The sequence below is a fragment of the Cetorhinus maximus genome, chromosome 13 (assembly GCF_964194155.1).
Source record: "Cetorhinus maximus chromosome 13, sCetMax3.hap1.1, whole genome shotgun sequence".
In the NCBI taxonomy this organism is placed as follows: Eukaryota; Metazoa; Chordata; class Chondrichthyes; order Lamniformes; family Cetorhinidae; genus Cetorhinus; species Cetorhinus maximus.
The window spans coordinates 12,083,283-12,101,480 of record NC_135891.1 but is presented as its reverse complement, the minus strand read 5'-3'; the positions used below and the strand labels follow the sequence as shown (position 1 = coordinate 12,101,480).

General features: G+C 39.8%; 1 protein-coding gene across 6 annotated transcripts in view; it reads left to right on the top strand.

The window, feature by feature from the left end:
* ncoa6 (nuclear receptor coactivator 6) overlaps positions 1-18,198 on the top strand; it is a 58,747-nt gene that overhangs the window by 20,821 nt on the left and 19,728 nt on the right. For 3 of the 6 annotated variants that reach the window (XR_013578411.1, XR_013578412.1, XM_078554947.1), the window contains exons 7-10: positions 126-275; positions 646-1,762; positions 6,839-6,966; positions 7,591-10,014. Coding sequence is in view for 2 of the 6 variants with exons in the window: in XM_078554947.1 (XP_078411073.1) it covers positions 126-275; positions 646-1,762; positions 6,839-6,966; positions 7,591-10,014 (3,819 nt within the window). In the remaining 4 variants the exon portion in view is untranslated. Of the gene's footprint in view, positions 1-125; positions 276-645; positions 1,763-6,838; positions 6,967-7,590; positions 10,528-18,198 lie in introns of all 6 variants that reach the window. The other 3 variants (XR_013578410.1, XR_013578409.1, XM_078554946.1) reach the window with 1 other exon arrangement.

Here is an 18,198-nt window from a genome sequence, read left to right as displayed (position 1 = left end):
TTCAGGTCATCAAAGGCACTATATAAATGTAGGTTATTTTCTTTGCTTCAAGGATTGTTTTCAGAAATGGAATTAAATTAGCAATCATGCTGAAATGAAAACTCACCCATCACTCTTTCCCTTAGGCATGCCAAAGCGTCTTCCACCAACCTTTCCTCCAGGTCAGCCTAATCAGAGCTTCACTCAAGCACAGATAAACCAAGCAGTTGCATCCGCCACCTCGATGAACAGTGGAATTCTACAGACACAGCCCAACCAGAATGTACAACATACAGGTTGGTTTGCTCCACAGAAATTCAAGTTAGATTGGTGCCTGAGCATCATTCAGGAGAGAATTGGCAGGGGGTGGGGGTGGGGGAGGTGTCAGTGCTGGGTGTAATAACTGACTAAATCCCACTTTTTTGTAAGTGGTCATGGGGTCAGACTTATGATCCATCACATTAGTGAACTGGAGGTTTCACCTATGCTGCTGCAGGAGTGAGCCATTTGGGAACTTTTAATCATAAGCAAGTTTTAATGATGAACAGAATTTAAATTTTGCATACGTCCTGAATGCAGTCTAAATGGGGTGGGTTTCCTCCTTGAATGAATAGCTATACGTTTAGTTTCCAAAAAAGTTCACAACGTTTTGCTTTTTGTTTCCAGGTGGTCCAAATAACGCTGCTTCCCAAAATCCGATGAATGTACAGACTCACGGGCCACCTAACGTAATGCAGGCAAACCTGGTTGGACTCCATGGTAACATGAATAATCAACAATCTATCACTACTCCTCAAGTGAATGTGGGCAATGTGCAAGGGCAGCAGGGCCCTCAGTCACAGTTTATTGGGATGCATCAACAGATTGCACCTTCACAGAGTCAGATGATGAACGTTCAATCCCAAGGTCTACATCCGTCAAACCAGATGATTATTTCTCGTCCCCAGCTCATCCAAAATCAAATGATGATGGCGGCATCCCAAAGCCATAATATCATTCCTTCTGGACAGAGGATGACTCCACCCAAGCAGTTGCATTCACAGCAGGGTCAGCAAATAATGACTACACATGGGCAATTAGTAGGACCTCAGGGTCAAGTCATATTACAGCAAAGTCAGATGATGGGCCTGTCTGAGCAAATTGTTGTCAGTCAGGTGCAGGGAAACAAACCAGGGTTCAATAATCAGAACCAGCAGAATACAATAGGGCCAGGTCAAATGATGAGGGGACCTGCCACAAACTCTCAAGGTAATATGGTTCAATTTTCCACACCAATGATCCAGCAGAATCCTCTGAATGGGAATTCTTCTCAAGGGATTGGAATGCAGGGACAAGTACTTAGACCTTCAGTACCTCATTTAACTCAGCAGCATGGTGACCTTACAACATCAGCCAGTGATGTCAGTCTAACACAGATGTTGCCTGATGTGCAAATGCAGCAAAACGTAGTTGCTTCTCACATGCAGACAATGCAGGCAGGTAGCTCTGCTGGGCCTCATTTTTCAGGGCATGGCATGCCCTTCAGTGCTCCTTATAGCACCACTGCAAGTGGGAGTCAGATGTCATTGGCCACTGCCTCTGGTTTTCCAAACAACAAAGATGTCACCCTGACCAGTCCGTTGCTTGTCAACTTGCTGCAGAGTGATATCACATCTGCACAGTTTGCAATGACCAACAAGCAAAACAACCAGAATGCCAACAAACCCAAAAAGAAAAAACCATCGCGATCGCAGAAGAAAAAGAACAGTGGAGCTCAGCAGCCAGAAGAGCAAATGCAGCATGCGTAAGTTTTTTTAAGAAGAATTGTGTTCTTCCCTGGAGCACGCTTGACAGTTTTTTGGAAGCTTTGAGTGTCTGTGGTAGATATTTTGGCTGGTGATATTGCAAGTTGCTTGGAACCCAGGGAGACCCTTTACTTGTGTTTGAAATACACCATCTTATTGCATTTTAACTCTATTATGTTGGTGTTGAGCTTGGTCTAATTTTTTTTTTATAATAGCTTTCTTTATTTTCCTTTTCTTGTCAATTTTCTCCCCTGTCTTCCCCACCCTGCGGAAACATTGACCCTTTGCAGGGATCTAGCTCCACAGGTGCCAAGAGTCTTCTGGCCATTCCTCATGCGTGAGCCAAGACAGTGAGTATCGACAAGCTATTCTACAGTGGGGTCAAGCCCAATCCTATCCTTACCCAATGTCAATGGGGATTTTAACAAGGATTGGAGGATAGCCTTCAGGATTGAAATGCATCCTTATTTTGTACAGTTAAACTGGCTACAGATGCCATTTGCAACTTCCTGTTGGTTCTTTCCTTCCACTTGCCTCAGGTCAGCTAACATCGCATAGATAAGGAATCAAACCTGTGACCTTCCAGATCTCTCTCCTCCAGGTTTTCACTTGTAAAACCAGCTGACTCATTAGGGAAAGTACCACTTTATCTTTTAAGCAAACTGGATTACAATTCGATCCATTCTTCTTTTTCCCCCTCCCTTCACCCTAGTGGACAGAAACCTAACCATTTGGATCTTGTGGGAATAAGGAGATATGAGTTAAATTACTTGGTAAGGTTGAAGTTGAGTTCACTCTCTGTCTAGCATTGGGTGCTAAAGGTAGGTGAATGAGTTAAACTCTCAGTAATGTTTTTCAGCTGCAAGCTCAAAGAGAACCCTTAGCTATGGCAATGTGACATTTTCATTTTCTGCCCCATCTAGCCAGATGATCTGACTGTGAAAGAAGCTATTAAAGTGTGGATTTATTTTAAATTAGGCAATTTTCTTGCAGTGGCCTAGATGGAGATTTAGCCCCCTCTTTTCACTTTGTACCCCAGCGGCTGTTAACAGAGGGAGAGAACACAGGAGTAGACTGAATGTGTCAGAAGTAATAGATCCAATTTCTAAAAGAACAAGCGTCACTTTTCCCCAGGCCACATGTTTCCCTGCCTTGCCTGGGCTTACTTTATTCATCCGCAAAATTTTGACAGGAAGAATTAAATTCTTTGCAAGACAGTGTCAATGTAGGTTCCCTGTTTCGAAAAATAATCTTCCTGTTCACAACATCAAGATGTCATAAAACACTTCACAACCAATGAAGTATTTCTGAAGTGGAATCACTATTGTAATATAGAGAAATATGGCAGCTAATTTATGCATAACGAGGTTCCAAAAACAATGTGATAAATCATTAGATAATCTAATATGCTGGTGTTGATTTGAGGATTGAATATAGGCCAGGAGAACTCCCTTTTTGAAAAGTACCATGGAATCTCCTGCATCCACCTGAGAAGATAAACGGCTCATCTGAAAGATGACACGTCCCACAAATACTCCCTTCAGACTGCATTGAAACATCAGCCTAGAATATTTGTTCAAATCTCTGGAGTAGGACTGGCACCCACAAATTTGTGACTCGGGTGAGGGTGCTACCATTGAGCAATTTCTGACACTTTTTGCTTCTTTCAATCTGCTTTCACTTCCCAAGATGGTTGTTAAGCCACTTGCAGTTAGCTTGTTGTAATCCTGTTGATCTGACTGTGTTAATGGATTGACAATCATTGTTCTCCAGTTTTCACTTGATCTTTTTGGGGAAATGACTGACTTCTGTCATCTGCTTACTAAACTTGTTTAGCTTATTGGTAGCAAAACCCTTTGGGAAAAGTCACGAGTCCTTATGCTTTAATGTACAATACTCTTGAGTGATACTTCTAATTTGCTGCTTTTTGTTGCTCCCACGTAATGCCAGACTGTAACAAATCATGTTTTTTTTTATACGGTTCATGATATTCTCAACGTTTTCGAGGACAAAATCTAGAAATATATTACTGGATTTTTTGGAGTTCAAGTGGCTAATCCAGGATTACACTTTACTGAATGCTCATAATAACACTGCCATCTTTAAGCTAAATGTATCTTTCTGATGCTTTCAATAATTTCCATATTTCAATCTTCTGCAATATATAATTGTGACCTTTTTATCATTCTTCATCACAATTAGTCTTCTATGTTGAAAGAATATTGTGTGCACCCATGTAATATGGTTGGCCTATATGTGGTCAAGTGTACACGCTTCAAAGTCAGTGCTGCCATCTTCATCCAAACTTCCTGCATCCTGCATATCAGCTTTTATTGTTTGTACATGTCAAGTATCTCCCATACTTGTCAGAACAGGGGGTGTTGTGGTTAATTTTTCTGTGAAGCAGCCTTGGAAAATGGCCACTTTATTAATGGAAGAACACAAGTCACGAAAACTTTGTTGGAATTTGTTTAAGAGCTTCAAGCTTTTCTCAAAGTGGCAGGTACCGTGGTGGAAATCTTAGCGTTAAAAATATACCTTATAGGTCTGCTGGTGACAACACAGTTCTGCAAAATATGTGTTTCACACAGGTGATTCATGTCTTTACATTTGTCAGCGAGTTTACATCAAGTGTGTGTAAGTGTGCAAACTCTGTTTAGCTATCATTTCACTGCTACCCTTCATTTTTTTTGTATCCTTCCTGTTTCACGTCTGCTGTTTGTTTCTAAAGTGATAATTGCATATATTTGTTCCTTCATTAAAACACACAAGTTAATATGGGATTTTAACATAGTGAATAAAGAAAAAGCCTAATTTAGGTAGAGATTAATCTTATCTTCAGAAACACCCCAAAATACTTTTGCATGAGTGAAATACTTTATATAGTAACTTCAACATAGGTTAATGTTCCAGATAGTTTGCCACAAGCTCTTCGTAAAGAGATGAATAACCAGGCAATCAGTTAGTAGTGGTGGTGGTTGAAAGAATGTTGACTACCAAGTAAACTCCCTCCCTCTCTTTGGATGATCACATGCTATTATTTAAAGGATTAGAAGATTTCTAAAGGTTTGACAAACCTGGATTGATGTATTCCTGGAGATTTCATCATGTGATATTGGATCACATGACATTCTATAATGTAATACTTAATGTGTAAGCATATGAAATTTGCAAACTGGTTGCAAATGTGACTGCATTTGCCGTAGTTGAGTGCTCAGTAATATAAAGTCCTGAATAAATTATTTGGCTTAGCTTATTTTACTGAGATGAATAACATCATTCATAAATAAAAAGAATGCAGAAGAAGAGAAAGATTTAAGGATAAGTAATGTTTAAATTAAACTGCTCCTGTAATATTTCTACAGTATTGACTACAAAGAGAAAGTAAATTCCACCAATTCAACAAAAACATTAGTTAGAAATTACTTGTATTGATAAAGTCATAAAATTGCACAAAAACTTTTTGCAACACAAAGCAAGTTATGAAAATAATAAAATCAGAACCTAACTGAATTCACTGACTCCCACACTCCACTGCTGAAGTCCAGTTGCAGGAAGCTGAGGTCCCATCCTCTGAGTGAAGCACCAAACTTCCTAATGCCAAATCACATTATACAACAGCACATATTGAAGGCTGACATGAGCACTCTGCTGCCTCCATTACAGCTTTTGTTTCACTCCTTTTTCACACTCACTTTGTGTATGCATGGTGTGTGTGCCTCACATCCCAAACATGTGTATTTTTCTCTCTCCTTCCTGCCCCACCCTTAGTTTGTGTAGCTGTCCCAGTTCTCAATGGTCCCGATGCAGTCAGCCATGCAACTGTCAATGAAATGGTGCTCTCTGAATACTTGGGAGAGGAGAGGTGGGAGGACCAACAGTACTTGGTTTCAAAGCATGACAGCTGAGGAACCGTGTTTATCTGGACCATTCCTCTAGAGTTACCATCAGCAGCAGTGAGGAGACCAGCCACCCATTCCTCTAGACTCCTGCTGAAAGTAAGAAAGTCAGGAAACGTACATCTGAGCCATGTGACATGCCCTCTACTACCTTGTAGCTTTGACCTAGATTGTATGTTCAAATTCCTTAGCTGCTGACTCTGAATTTTGCTGATGCTGCTGGACTTCAAAATGCATCTCATAAAGTATGAAACCTTCCTGAGCAGGGTAACGCTCATAAGCATCCCCCCTGCTCCCTCCCAAAAATTGTATTTTTTGACATTTTTGCAGGCGGCATAACTGCTTGTTTTTGCATGCCAGCCCATGCTCGTGGGCTCTCAGCCTCTGCTAGTTTTCTTAACTTTGACACAAACTACAGCACAAGTGTTTCAAGATCATGATCAGCTTTCTCATGTGATTTACATTTTTTTCTGTATTGGTGCTTACTGTGACTATGATGTACAGATGTTATATTTTACGGATTTGAAAAAAAAATAAACGCCTCCCTGATAATTAATGTCCGCACTTTCAATCCAAGGTAAGCCTTGGTTCATCAGCAATATGATGGGAAAAAAACTAGTATCCTCCTAAGCAGAGTTAAAACATGATTTGGAAACGTTTTGAACAAAGTATTTTCAGTGTTCCAGGTCTCTCAAAAATCTGTTCCCTTAAGTTTCAGATCACTAGTTCATTTCTACAATTCGGCCAATCCATTTCTTTGGAGACAGTGATTTATTTTCTGTCACCCTTTTTCCCTCCACCTCCGGTTCCCTGTTCTCTTTTAAGCCTTGACCAACATCTTTCTGGCTGGTAGGATTTACTTGTACTCTAATTTTTGTTCTCTCTTCAAATCTTTCCCACACTCACTGCCCTCAAAATAAAAACCTGGCTGAGATTGCCTGTATAAGCTGTACCTTCTGATCTGTGGTAAATCGTTTTGGTAAGTTGCTGAATTGGTTTCATAAGTGATTTGAGTTCTTCAATAAATTTTGCAGACCACGGCATGTCTATTTCACGTTACTTTTCCCTCAGGCTTGTATGGTACTGTTGAACTCTCTGCAGCTTAGTTTTCTGCAGGGATGTATGGAATAATGTCATTGTTTGTATGGTATAGTAAAACCTTGTTATTTGTTTTAGGGTTTCAGATGCCCGCCAGATGCAGCCAGGTCTGGATGATGCTGAACAGCAGCAAATGACAGGCGAGCAGGGGGTAGGACTTGACCCAGCAGCCAACAAATTATCTGAATTTGCAAATCGACCTGCAGGTAAATACTTTTTGTAAGAGAGGCCTTGGGTTTTATAAAAAAAGAAAACAATACCTGTAAAATCAAGATTGAAGAGAAAATGATCATTTTGGCGCATTCGAAATAAAGTGAAAATACACAAAAACAGGTCTGTAAGCATCTGGAGGAAAACATTTCATTATTTTGAGTGGCATCCTTCCGGTTGCCCTTGTTTATACTGCATTCATGATTTGTATTTGAATAGTCAGGGGTTATAATTTTTGGAATTGCTGTTCAAGTGATGCCATAAAACTGTTCCGTAGCAACTAAGTTTAGGCTTTTGCTTAATTTTCAGGATAATGTTTTCAGCCCAAGCATTATCCGCAGTTTTTAGTTGCAAGTGGGATAGGTGCCATTTTCATTTTATGCAAAGTAATTCTCCTTTCTCTTCCCCTGAACTACCGCCTGTTCCCACAGAAACCATTAGTCAAAGTTAGGTTTGAAGAATCTTAACTGCACAGTAATAATCAGATAGCAATGATTCAAAAGATATCAACATTTTCTGACATAATTAAGAAATTTTTGTTTGTAAATTTTAACATTTTGGTAAGTTGATCATTATTATATGGAAGTATGTTTCTGATCCATGTTGCCTGTTCCATACAGGATTTCATATGCAGGCAGTTGATCAAAGATCTCTGCAACAGACGACTATTCAACCCATGCAACATGCACAGCAACAGCAACTACAACCCCAGCAGCAACAACAGATGATGATGATGTTGATGATGAAGCAGCAGCAGCAGCAGCAACAGGACTCATCAAAGTCAATTAAAATTCCAATGACGCCAAGTACACATCCATCGAAGACAGCCTTAACTCCTGATGCTTCAAGGATGCCAATGGCCCCAACTGGTAATATACCAGTCATGGTAACCTTGCCTGGGCAGAGTGGAGTGCCACCATCACCAGATAAATCAAGGATACCTTTACTAGTTGGACATCAAGCTGCCAGCACTCTAAGGAAAATGTCTTTTCAGGAAAGTCTGCAAAACATCCCATCGTCAGTACCTGAGGAAGTGAATCCAACTACACATCATACAGATGGAATTGGAGCTGAACTTTCTGCTGGAACGCAAGTTAACCCGGGGCAACAACCTGTTCCTCCTCCAAACCAAGTACTCATTACTGGGGCTAAGCCAGGGCATTCTCAAATCCCAACACCACAAGGTGCAAGTTCACAGCAGCAGGGAACTATTCCAGTGCAAGGCGCTCACAATCTTCATTTTCCTAATGCTACGACAAACACTCCAACCTCAAGACCAAAAACGCCAAACCGAGCAAGCCCCAGGCCCTACTTTCCTCATACGCCCACCAATCGACCACCCAGTACAGAGCCTTCTGAGATAAGCTTATCTCCTGAAAGGCTGAATGCTTCAATTGCAGGGCTCTTTCCTCCTCAGATCAACATCCTCTTGCCTCCTAGGCAGCCACCTCTAAATAGAGGATTTGATCAACAAGGTCTAAACCCAACTACTCTGAAAGCAATTGGGCAGGCCCCAACAAGCATGCCTCCACTCACCAACAACCCATCTGTTCCCGCCGCATCACAAGTAAATAAACTGGATTCCGTTATAGTTAGTTCAGGAAAGCAGGCAACTGGAAAACGGGCAAGCCCTAGTATTAGCAGGAGAGCAAGCACTGGTTCCAATAGAAAAACTGGTCAAAATCCAGGTAGACAAGGTGGAAAAAGCTTGAAATCATCCTTGATCCCTCAACAGAACGCAGCACTTTTACCAACCATAGATGTACAGAAGAATATTCTAGCAAATTCTGCACAAATTTTATCAAATCCAGCTCCTGGAATTTTAAGTGATCCAATCAATACCGTTTCAGGTGTACAAAATCCAACTATTTCTGTCAGGATATTGGGTAACAATCCTGAAGAAAACAAGGAAGGACCAACATTGTCTGGAAATGATGGTGTGTTGAAACAAGTCTGCATTAATAAAGAACAGATGACCTTTGAATGCAATCCTCAGAGCATAAGCAAGTTGGAGAAAAAAAATGGTCATGAAGTTCAAATAAGTAAGGGGAATAAGCCACTGGAAGCTAGTAAACCTGGTGGGGGTTACGATGAAAAAAGTATGACCCTGCCAACTTTAAGAGAAGTTCCAATTTCACTTAATCAGCTTCTGGACACTTCTTGTAGCACTGGTGTTACCATTAAGACCACTACTAGTTCCAATCAGATGGATCAATCTATATCTTCTGGAGATAAAGCAAAAGCAGTAACATCAGATGCTCTTAATATTAAGGAAAGCCAGAGTGCACCAATCCCATCACAAATTGTTTGTGAAGGTAGCACGGCCACACTACGACCTGATGCTGGCGAGCTAAATACTAATGTGACTCAAAGTGGCCCAGCAATGGTGCCTACACCAATGGTGTCTGCATCCATTTCTGTCTCTAATCAGATTACAGTGTTTGTAAGTTCTAGTCCCATTAAATCTACAACCAATGTTACAACAGCTGTACAGACTCAATCCCAACCTACCGTTGTTTCTTCTGTAGTCACAATGCCATCCCTAAATAGTAAAGTGATGGTATCTGAGGTACAACCAGTGGTACAGTCTGGTTCGCAGCCAGCATTTATCTCCACACCTGTGTTTATAAATACATCTGTATTTCAGGTTGTTAAAGAACCTTTGCTACCACAGTCAACTGCTGTACCTAAAGTAACAATGCCCTCAACTTCTACATTGGCACCTCAGTCAGTTACTGTAATCCAGATACCACAAACTGCTCAAAGTTCATCATGCCCAGCAGCTTCACCCACCCCATCAGTTAATAGCTCTATTAATGCTACTACTTCACCAATGAATAGAACAGTGGTCCAGAGGTCATCACCAGTTCAACCACCATCCAGCTCTCCAGCTCCTCCAAACATCTCCTCAGCATCTCCTCATAGACCAGCTGTGGACTTCAGCCTCATTGAGCCTCTTCAGAATAATGGCATGATTGACCAAAGTTCTTCAGCTTCATCCCATGCAACAGCAGTTGCAACGTCGCCTACATCTGCTAGCCCAGGTAGCTCTTCTAGTAGTAGGCGAAGTCCAATATCATCCAACAAAGGAAGAGGGAAGGTAGATAAGATTGGTCAGTTCCTTATGACCAAGGCATGTCAGAAGGCCTCCCCAGATAAAAAAGATGACCCAGCAGCATCTGAATTGGCTTCCCCAGGTGTTGATGATCAGGTGCAAAAAGCAGCACTTCCTGGTAGTCCTGAAGGAGGAGTTCCTCCTACAGAAACTAATCAGACCATTATTCCTCCTCCAGCTAGTCAACCAGACATAGGCACTTCTGTTAACGTCACACTTGGTACAACTAGCAGCTCTGCTTCTACTGTCTCTGTTTCCTCACCTGCGAGTACATTGAATAGCACTGCTCAAAGCAATTTTGCATCAGCCATCACCCCCCAGAACCCTGAGCCTGAATCTGTAGTACCTGTTGGTGATAGCAGTCTTGCAGTCTCACAATCTGAGGGAAGTTGTTCGTCAGGAGAGAAAGTGGGAACAAATAAAGATCACCTACCAAATACAGGTATCTAATTGGTACTATGCATGTGTTTGCAGGATTCTGTGTAAACTAAGCATCAACACACAGCCTTATTCATTTTATTTTTAAGCAGACTTTAGTTTAGCCACCATGTCTACATTTTTTGAGTTGCCTCTAAAATAATTCTGATCCAATAATCCCTGAATACCTAATGAAGCATAATCTGTCACTCTACACACTACAAAGCTATTTTGTTTTTGAGCCAACTTTTTAGTGAAAACTTTTGAGGATAAATATCAAAATCACAAAACGTAACATTAGTCTTTTGGTCTAATTTAACCAAACATGGTGTATGGTTGCACACATCTAAATCTTTCAAACTAATGTTACGGTATAGTTTTACTAACAGTGATTTGATATCCAAAATGTGTGGATATCATTGAAATTTAGGTGTGACAGTCCCTGCTTGAAACTTAAACTAGAGTGCTGCATTCACCTTTGCAAAATCAGCTGTGGTACATCCTATTGACTGGAATAAGGGAAAAATTAGAATATTTCTGGAATGTGATACATAAACTCTAGTGGAAATTTTAGTTTAAGGTCATTTTTGTTAAAGGTAATTCTAGTTATGGTGCCAACTGTGGTTCAATTGGTAGCACCCTCACCTCTGAGTCAGAAGATTGTGGGTTCAGTTTCTACTCCAGAACTTCAGCACAAAAATCAAGGCTGACACTCCAGTGCATTAGTGAGAGAGTGCTACACTGTTGGAGGTACAACCTTTCAGTTGACATGTTAAACTGAAGTCCCACCTGCCCTTCTCAGGTGAACTTAAAAGATCTCATGGTGCTATTTTAAAGAAGGGTAAGGGAATTATCGCCAGTGCCCTCTCCAATATCCCTCAATCAACATCACAAAAACAGTTCATTTGTTCGCACAGCTATTTGTGGGAGCTTGCTGTGTGCAGATTGGCTGCTGTATTTCCTACATTACAACAGTGACTGCACTTCAAAACTGCTTCATTGGCTGCAAAGCACTTTGAGATGACCTGTGATCATGAAGGGTGCTTTATAAATGCACATCTTTTTTAAATTATTTTTCTCTCACTTTATTTTCTTCTACTGTGAGAGTGTTTGTTTGCAAAAGAATACAGTAGCAAGCAGAAATTTTCACAAGTTTTATTTGTGGGCACAATTTTAATCTTGACGAGACCTTTGCTCAATACTATTCATGCTTGGTAATAGAGAGCATCTTAAAATATAGTGAAAGCATGGTAGCAGGCTCAAATGGCTCAACAGTTCTGATGTTCCCATTTTAAACCAGTTGAATTTTTTAAGGATTTTTTTTGGATTCTCTTTTTCCTAAAATCTGGAGTTTTATTGGTACTTTCATCTAAAGGACTGTTCTTAAAGTCAAAGTATTTGATACCCAGAAAGGGAGGTGGGCTGACACTTACCTTGTAAGATTGATTTAATGATATGATTGCGCATATAGTGAAGTTAGTTTGCAATCAGATTGGTCCAGTGGAAAACTCTTTCTGACAATTGAATGGTGAAACCCAGCCAAAGAACTGCTAATTTCTGTTTCTGTGAGGGTTCTTTGTTAGAGATTAGGAAAACTCAGCAGGTCTGACAGCATCTGTGGAGAGAGAACCAGAGTTAACGTTTCGAGTCTAATATGGCTGTTCTTTGGAACTGAGCTTTTCCAGCACTTGGTTTTTATTTCAGGTCTCCAGCATCCGCAGTATTTTGCTTTTATTTGCTTTTTTTTATAAAGACAAATATCAGTTGCTCACTTTTTTTTTTATCCAACAGTGTTTATCCTAACAGTTTAAAAAGCCAAACATAATGAACTTGCATTCATATAGCGTCTTTCACATTCTCACATGCAAAACATTGATAATGAAATACTTTTGAAATGTCACTGTTATTGTGTAAGAAAACATGGCAGCGAATTTGGCAACAGCAAGGTCTTACAAACAACAATAAGATAATGACCAGTCAATCTGTTTTAATGGTGTTTGTTGAGGGAGGAATGCTAGCCACGACACTGAGAAAGCTCCCACTCTTTGGATAGTGGCATGAAGTCCTTTTCAACTACTTTTTGCACAAAAATCTTCACCTTGCAGATGCATGTCTAATTGTGCTATATTTTACAATTACATTAGAAAATGTAATTTTTTGCAACTGATCATTAATTTAAAAAGGCTGTCTTGAAACAAAAGAATTTTTGTTGGAATAGCACCTTTCACAATCTTGGGACATCCAAAAATGCTTCACAATGAAGTACTTTTAAAGTACTTTGTAGTCGCTGTTGTAATGTAGGGAAATGTGGCAGGCAATTTGCATACAGTAATATCCCACAAACAGCGTAATGACTAGGTGATCTGTTTGCAACATTGGTGTGTTAGTGTTATTAGCCAGGTTCTCCTCTTTGAATAGTGCCATGGGATCCACACTGTCCACCTGAGAGGCAGCCGGTGCTTTGGTTTAATTTCTGCATCAAGAAATAGAATCTTCAACAATTCAGCACTCCCTTGGTTACTGCAATAAAATATCAGCTTGGATTCTGTGCTCAAATCTTGATTCTAGGGCCTTCCTCTTTAGGCCTCCCAGAGCTTTATAGCCAATGAATTACTTCTGAAGTGTGATCACTGTTGTTTTGTGGGTAATGGCAGATGATTCAATAGTTTAATATAGATGGTCATATCCTTCCTATAGTAAGCACTGATTCTATTTTCTTGCAAAATCCAGATTGACAAGACAGCCATTTGGACCATCCCAACTCAACTACTTAACCTACAGTTCACCATTACAACTGTCAAATGATTCCAAGCTTTTACCCACAGTGTGCAGTTATTCAGTAGCTATGATTACATATTGGCACAGGCATGATGGGCTGAATGGCCTTCTGTGCTGTATCATTCTTTTATGACAGCTCAGACGTTCTTGTTTTTCTCCACTGGTTGGTGCTATAGCCATTGTTACCCATGGAGAACATTGGACATGTTGATGAAGGTGTATAAAGGTGTAATCATTCACTCTGAATAAGGCACAAATGAAATTTAAAACACTCCATTAAAGAAAGGGCATTCAGTGATAAAGCTTATGAAGAGTAGTTTCATCAGGCTGATATTGGGAATATGAAAACTTGATTGTGACGAGAGAATATAGATACTAGGACCTATTACATTGGAGCAGGGAAGGGGAAGAGTGAGATTAAATTAAGTTTTTAAAATTTATGAAGGGTTTTGATAGGATGGGAAGAAGACTGTTTTCCTTGATCAAGGAGTAAGTAATGGGAGGTCCTCAATGTACAATTGGCAGTGAAGTGAGAGGATATAGAATTTTCTTCATCCGGAGGATTCTTGGAACATGGAATGCTTTGTCATAGAGAGTATACCACTGAGTGATCACTGTCTTTTCGGGAGAAACCAGATAAATATTTGAGACTGAAAGAAATACATGGCTATGGCAAATAGTGGGGTGCTAGGTTGAGTTTTGAATAGCTTTAGCACAACATGGATGACAAGATGGGCTGAATAGTTGCATTCTGTGTTGCAAATTTTGGTTCTATGAAAATGAGGGAGTTTCGAGGCAGTTGGCTAGTGAAGAGGGTGCATAACAGGATTTGACTTTAGGTTGGAGTTTTATGGATTAGAACAATCTCTGGTTCCAGGATAGAATAAAAGAATACTCCAGTCCTAATCCAGACATCCTTCTAAGTCATTCTTGAAGCATCAATCTGATTTAAGACCTAATAATAAGTTAGTACTTAAAATTACATAGGATTTACACCATGGAAAGGTCCATGCAGTGTTTATGCTCCCCACAATCCTCTTCCCATTTTATTGCATCTGTCCCTTTCAGGATAACCTTCCATTCCTTTCTCTCTTGTATTTATTTAGCTTCCTGTTAATGCATCTGTGCTGTTTATCTCAACTACTCTGTGTTAGCAAGTTCCATGTTCTAACCACTCTGGGTAAAGAAGATTCTCCTGAATTCCATATTGGATTTATTAGTTATATATTTGAGAGAATTTTCTCCCTTTTTGCCCCTCCTTTCTGTTTCTTCCAGTGTTGTCTTCTGTTTTTGACTTTTTGGATTTTTTGATTCTTTCTCTGATCCAATATTCCCTTAAGAATGTTAGTTAACCTCTACTTCAGCTCACATTGTTGCAGATTTCTGCTAATTATACCTTTTTGAACTTCACTTTGGTCTGGCTCCACAGTGCTGCAATATTGTGGCATTGCTCCCTGGCTGGAGTGGCATGGGAGGATATATTTTTTTTACCCCCCTCTATCTTTTAGACCCAACACCACCTCCATGTGTATTGCTGTGACCATGTGGATGACGACTCAATTTTTGGAGAAAGATTGAGTACATATTTTAGGAGAGGCTGGGATTTTAAGACTGGTTTCTTTGCCTGTGTGCAGGGCAATATTGTGAAATGGGTTTCTCTTCCACATATTGTACAGTTCAATAGGAATACAGTTCCATTTCACAATGTATTGTGAAATGATTTTTAAATTTTGTATCCAACACTCACTACAACTTTTGATTACATAAGACTCCCTCTTGTAACTGAAGTAAATGTGTATGTTCTACACATACGATGAAAAATGTTGATTCCAAGATTGAAGATGATAAAAAGGCTTGTGACTATTTTTTAGCAAGGCCCTGAAGACACAATATCTTTAACCATGGAGCTGTATTTCTAAAGGTGTTTTCATAAATGGGTTCTTGATCACCCACAAACAAATCACTCTATTTGGAGTAGAAATAAAACCTTTTGAGACCGACCCTGATTTATCTGATGATCATTTTGATATTTTATGTTTGGAAAAACTGGTTGAAATGAAAGCGCAGGCTTGCAACCTAGTATCACCACACCAACCTCCATTTCGGTGTGCTACTGTAAATTGAAAGTTTGCTTCCTCTCACACTCCTGTCTAGGAGACTCAGATTTGAAATGTAGCTTCTGCTAAAACGTGTGCTTGGGCTTTCCAAAATAGCTAAAATGTGGTACAAAGCTGAGCAAAGTGCCATGTCAAAAGATAAGGAAGAAATGTTTCACTGCATAGCTATAGCTTCTCTCGGGAGCTGGATCAGTATCAAGGCATTTCTGTAAAGCTGGACCAGTCAATGCAAGACTGACTCAAGTGTAAGGGCACATCTCAGAAGAAAATTGTGGCCGTATAAGTTAAAATAGCAACCATTTAATTTGCCACACTTATCAAATTGACCAAATTGGTTACACTGAGATGGGGAAAAGCAATAATTGTTTATAGTCTCATTAGGTTTCTGTGAACTCCACAGATTGTTGGGTGATGATTTAAGAAACTTTTGTTCAGAGTTCATGTGCCACTGGTTGATGAGGGTCGAAGAGGAGGTAGGGAAAGGGAAGTTTTGAAAGCAGAGTTCACCTAGATCTCATTCTTTAATAGAGAGTGTCTAACATACACAGCAAATAGGATTAATGGCAGCATCTGAAACTTTAGCTACTGGTAATTTTGAATATCAGATGACCTAATTGAGGCATCTGTATGCTGCTCTCTCCAGCCACCTCTATCTCTTTGCCTTCTACCCACTCCTGGGGTGGGGAATGGTGATCCCTGGAATGATGAGGAAAGACATTCTTCAAATGCTGATTTGGAGACAGAGTTAATGTTGCAATTTTAATAGAGAAAGCCTCCGCTGGAAGTAAAATGTCTGGGGAGGTGTTGCACAGTGTTGTGCAATGGTATAGGAAGGCAAATTTTATATAATTTGCTTGAAATGAACTGATGCAAAGCTAAAATACTGGTGTATATAAACAAACATGAATTAGGAGCAGTAGTAGGCCATTCAGCCGCTCAAGCCTGCTTGCCATTTGATAACATGGTGGCAGATCTGAATGTGACCTCAACTGTACTTCCCTGTCTACCCCCTATATCTTGTCAATCAATAATCTAATTCAGCCTTAAAAATATTCAGTGATCCTGCCTTCACTGCTCTCTGGGGAAGAAAATTCCACAGACTAACAACCCTCTGAAGGAAAAGCAATTCTCATCATCCATCTTAATTGGGAGACCCCTTATTTTTAAATTGTGTCCACTAGCTCTAGTCTCTCCCGCAAGGGAAAACGTCCTCTCATCATCCACCCTGTCAAGTCCCCTCAGGATCTTATATATTTCAATAAGCTCTCACTTCACATTCTTCTAAACTCCAATAGATACAGGCCCAACCTTTCCTCATAAGATAACCCCTATGGCCCAGGTATCAGTCGAGTGAACCTTCTCTGAATTGCTTCTAATGCAATTATATCCCTCCTTAAGTAAGGAGACCAAAACTGTATACAGTACTCCAGATGTGGTGTCACCAATGTCCTGTACAATTGTAGCAAAACTCCCTTCTTTCCCCTTGCAGTAAACAAACAACATTCCATTTGCCATCCTAATCACTTGCTGTACCTGCATACTAACTTTTCCTGATTCATGTACCAGGGCACCCTGTATCCTGCAGCGTTCTGAAATCTCTTTATTTAAATAATGAACTACTTTTCTATTCTTCCCGCCAAAGTATACAAGTTCACATTTTTCCATATTATATTCCCATTTGCCAAATTTTTGCCAATTCTTTTAATCTATCCATATCCCTTTGCAGATTCCTAATATCCTCTTCACAACTTACCTACCTATCTTTGTGTCACAGAAAGTAAATAATTGAGGCCCCAGCACTGATCTGTGGCATTCTACCAGTTACAGCTTGTCAGCCTGAAAGTGACCCATTTAACGCTACTCTCTCCTTACTTTTGCTGACCAATCCTCTATCCATGCTAAAATGTTACCCTCTACACCATAAGCTCTTATTTTGTGTAGTAACTTTTGATGTGGCACCTTATCAAATGCCTTTTGGAAATCCAATCCAACATCTACAGATTCCCCTTAATCCATGTTGCTTGTTACTTCCTCAAAGAACTCTAATAAATTAGTCAAACATGATTTGCCTCTCTCAAAATCATGTTGACGATGCCTGATTGCATTAAGATTTTTTAATTGCCCTGCTATAACCCCCTTAGTAATAGATTTTAGCATTTTCCCTATGACAGACGTTAGGCTAACTGGCCTGTAGTTTCCTGATTTCTGTCTCCCTCCTTTCTTGAATAAGGAATTAATACCCCTTCACTATTTTACAATCTAATGGGACCTTTCCAGAATCTAGGGAATTTTGGAAAATTTATAACCAATGCATTTACTACCTCTGTCTGCACCTACTAAACTCATGAAGTTGCTAATTTTAGGTTAATGCCCATATCAAGTACAAAAACTCTCAACTTTTAAACTCTAATTATGTGGAGGAAAATTTCATTTAAGGACTAAAGCTATCGTGCATCGTTTTTTTGTAATCTACTCTTTTAATGACTATCTGTACATGAATGAATTAATTACAGAAAAATAGTTCTTCCTATTGGATTTTGGTTCTAATAAGTTGGAAACTTCTTCTGGCTTTCAAAGCTACAAAATCTCCTTACTGAAAATTTAGGAATGCAGTCTCGTCCTATGCTTCTCAAAGAATCTACACAGAAGGAGGCCATTTGACAGTATATCTGCGTTAGTTCCTTGAGCGATTTAATTAATCCCCCTCCCCTGCTGTCCTTCATAGCTCTGTAAATTTTTCCTTTTCAAGTATATCTCCAATTCCATTTTGAAAGTTACTATTGAATGTTTTTTCACCCTTT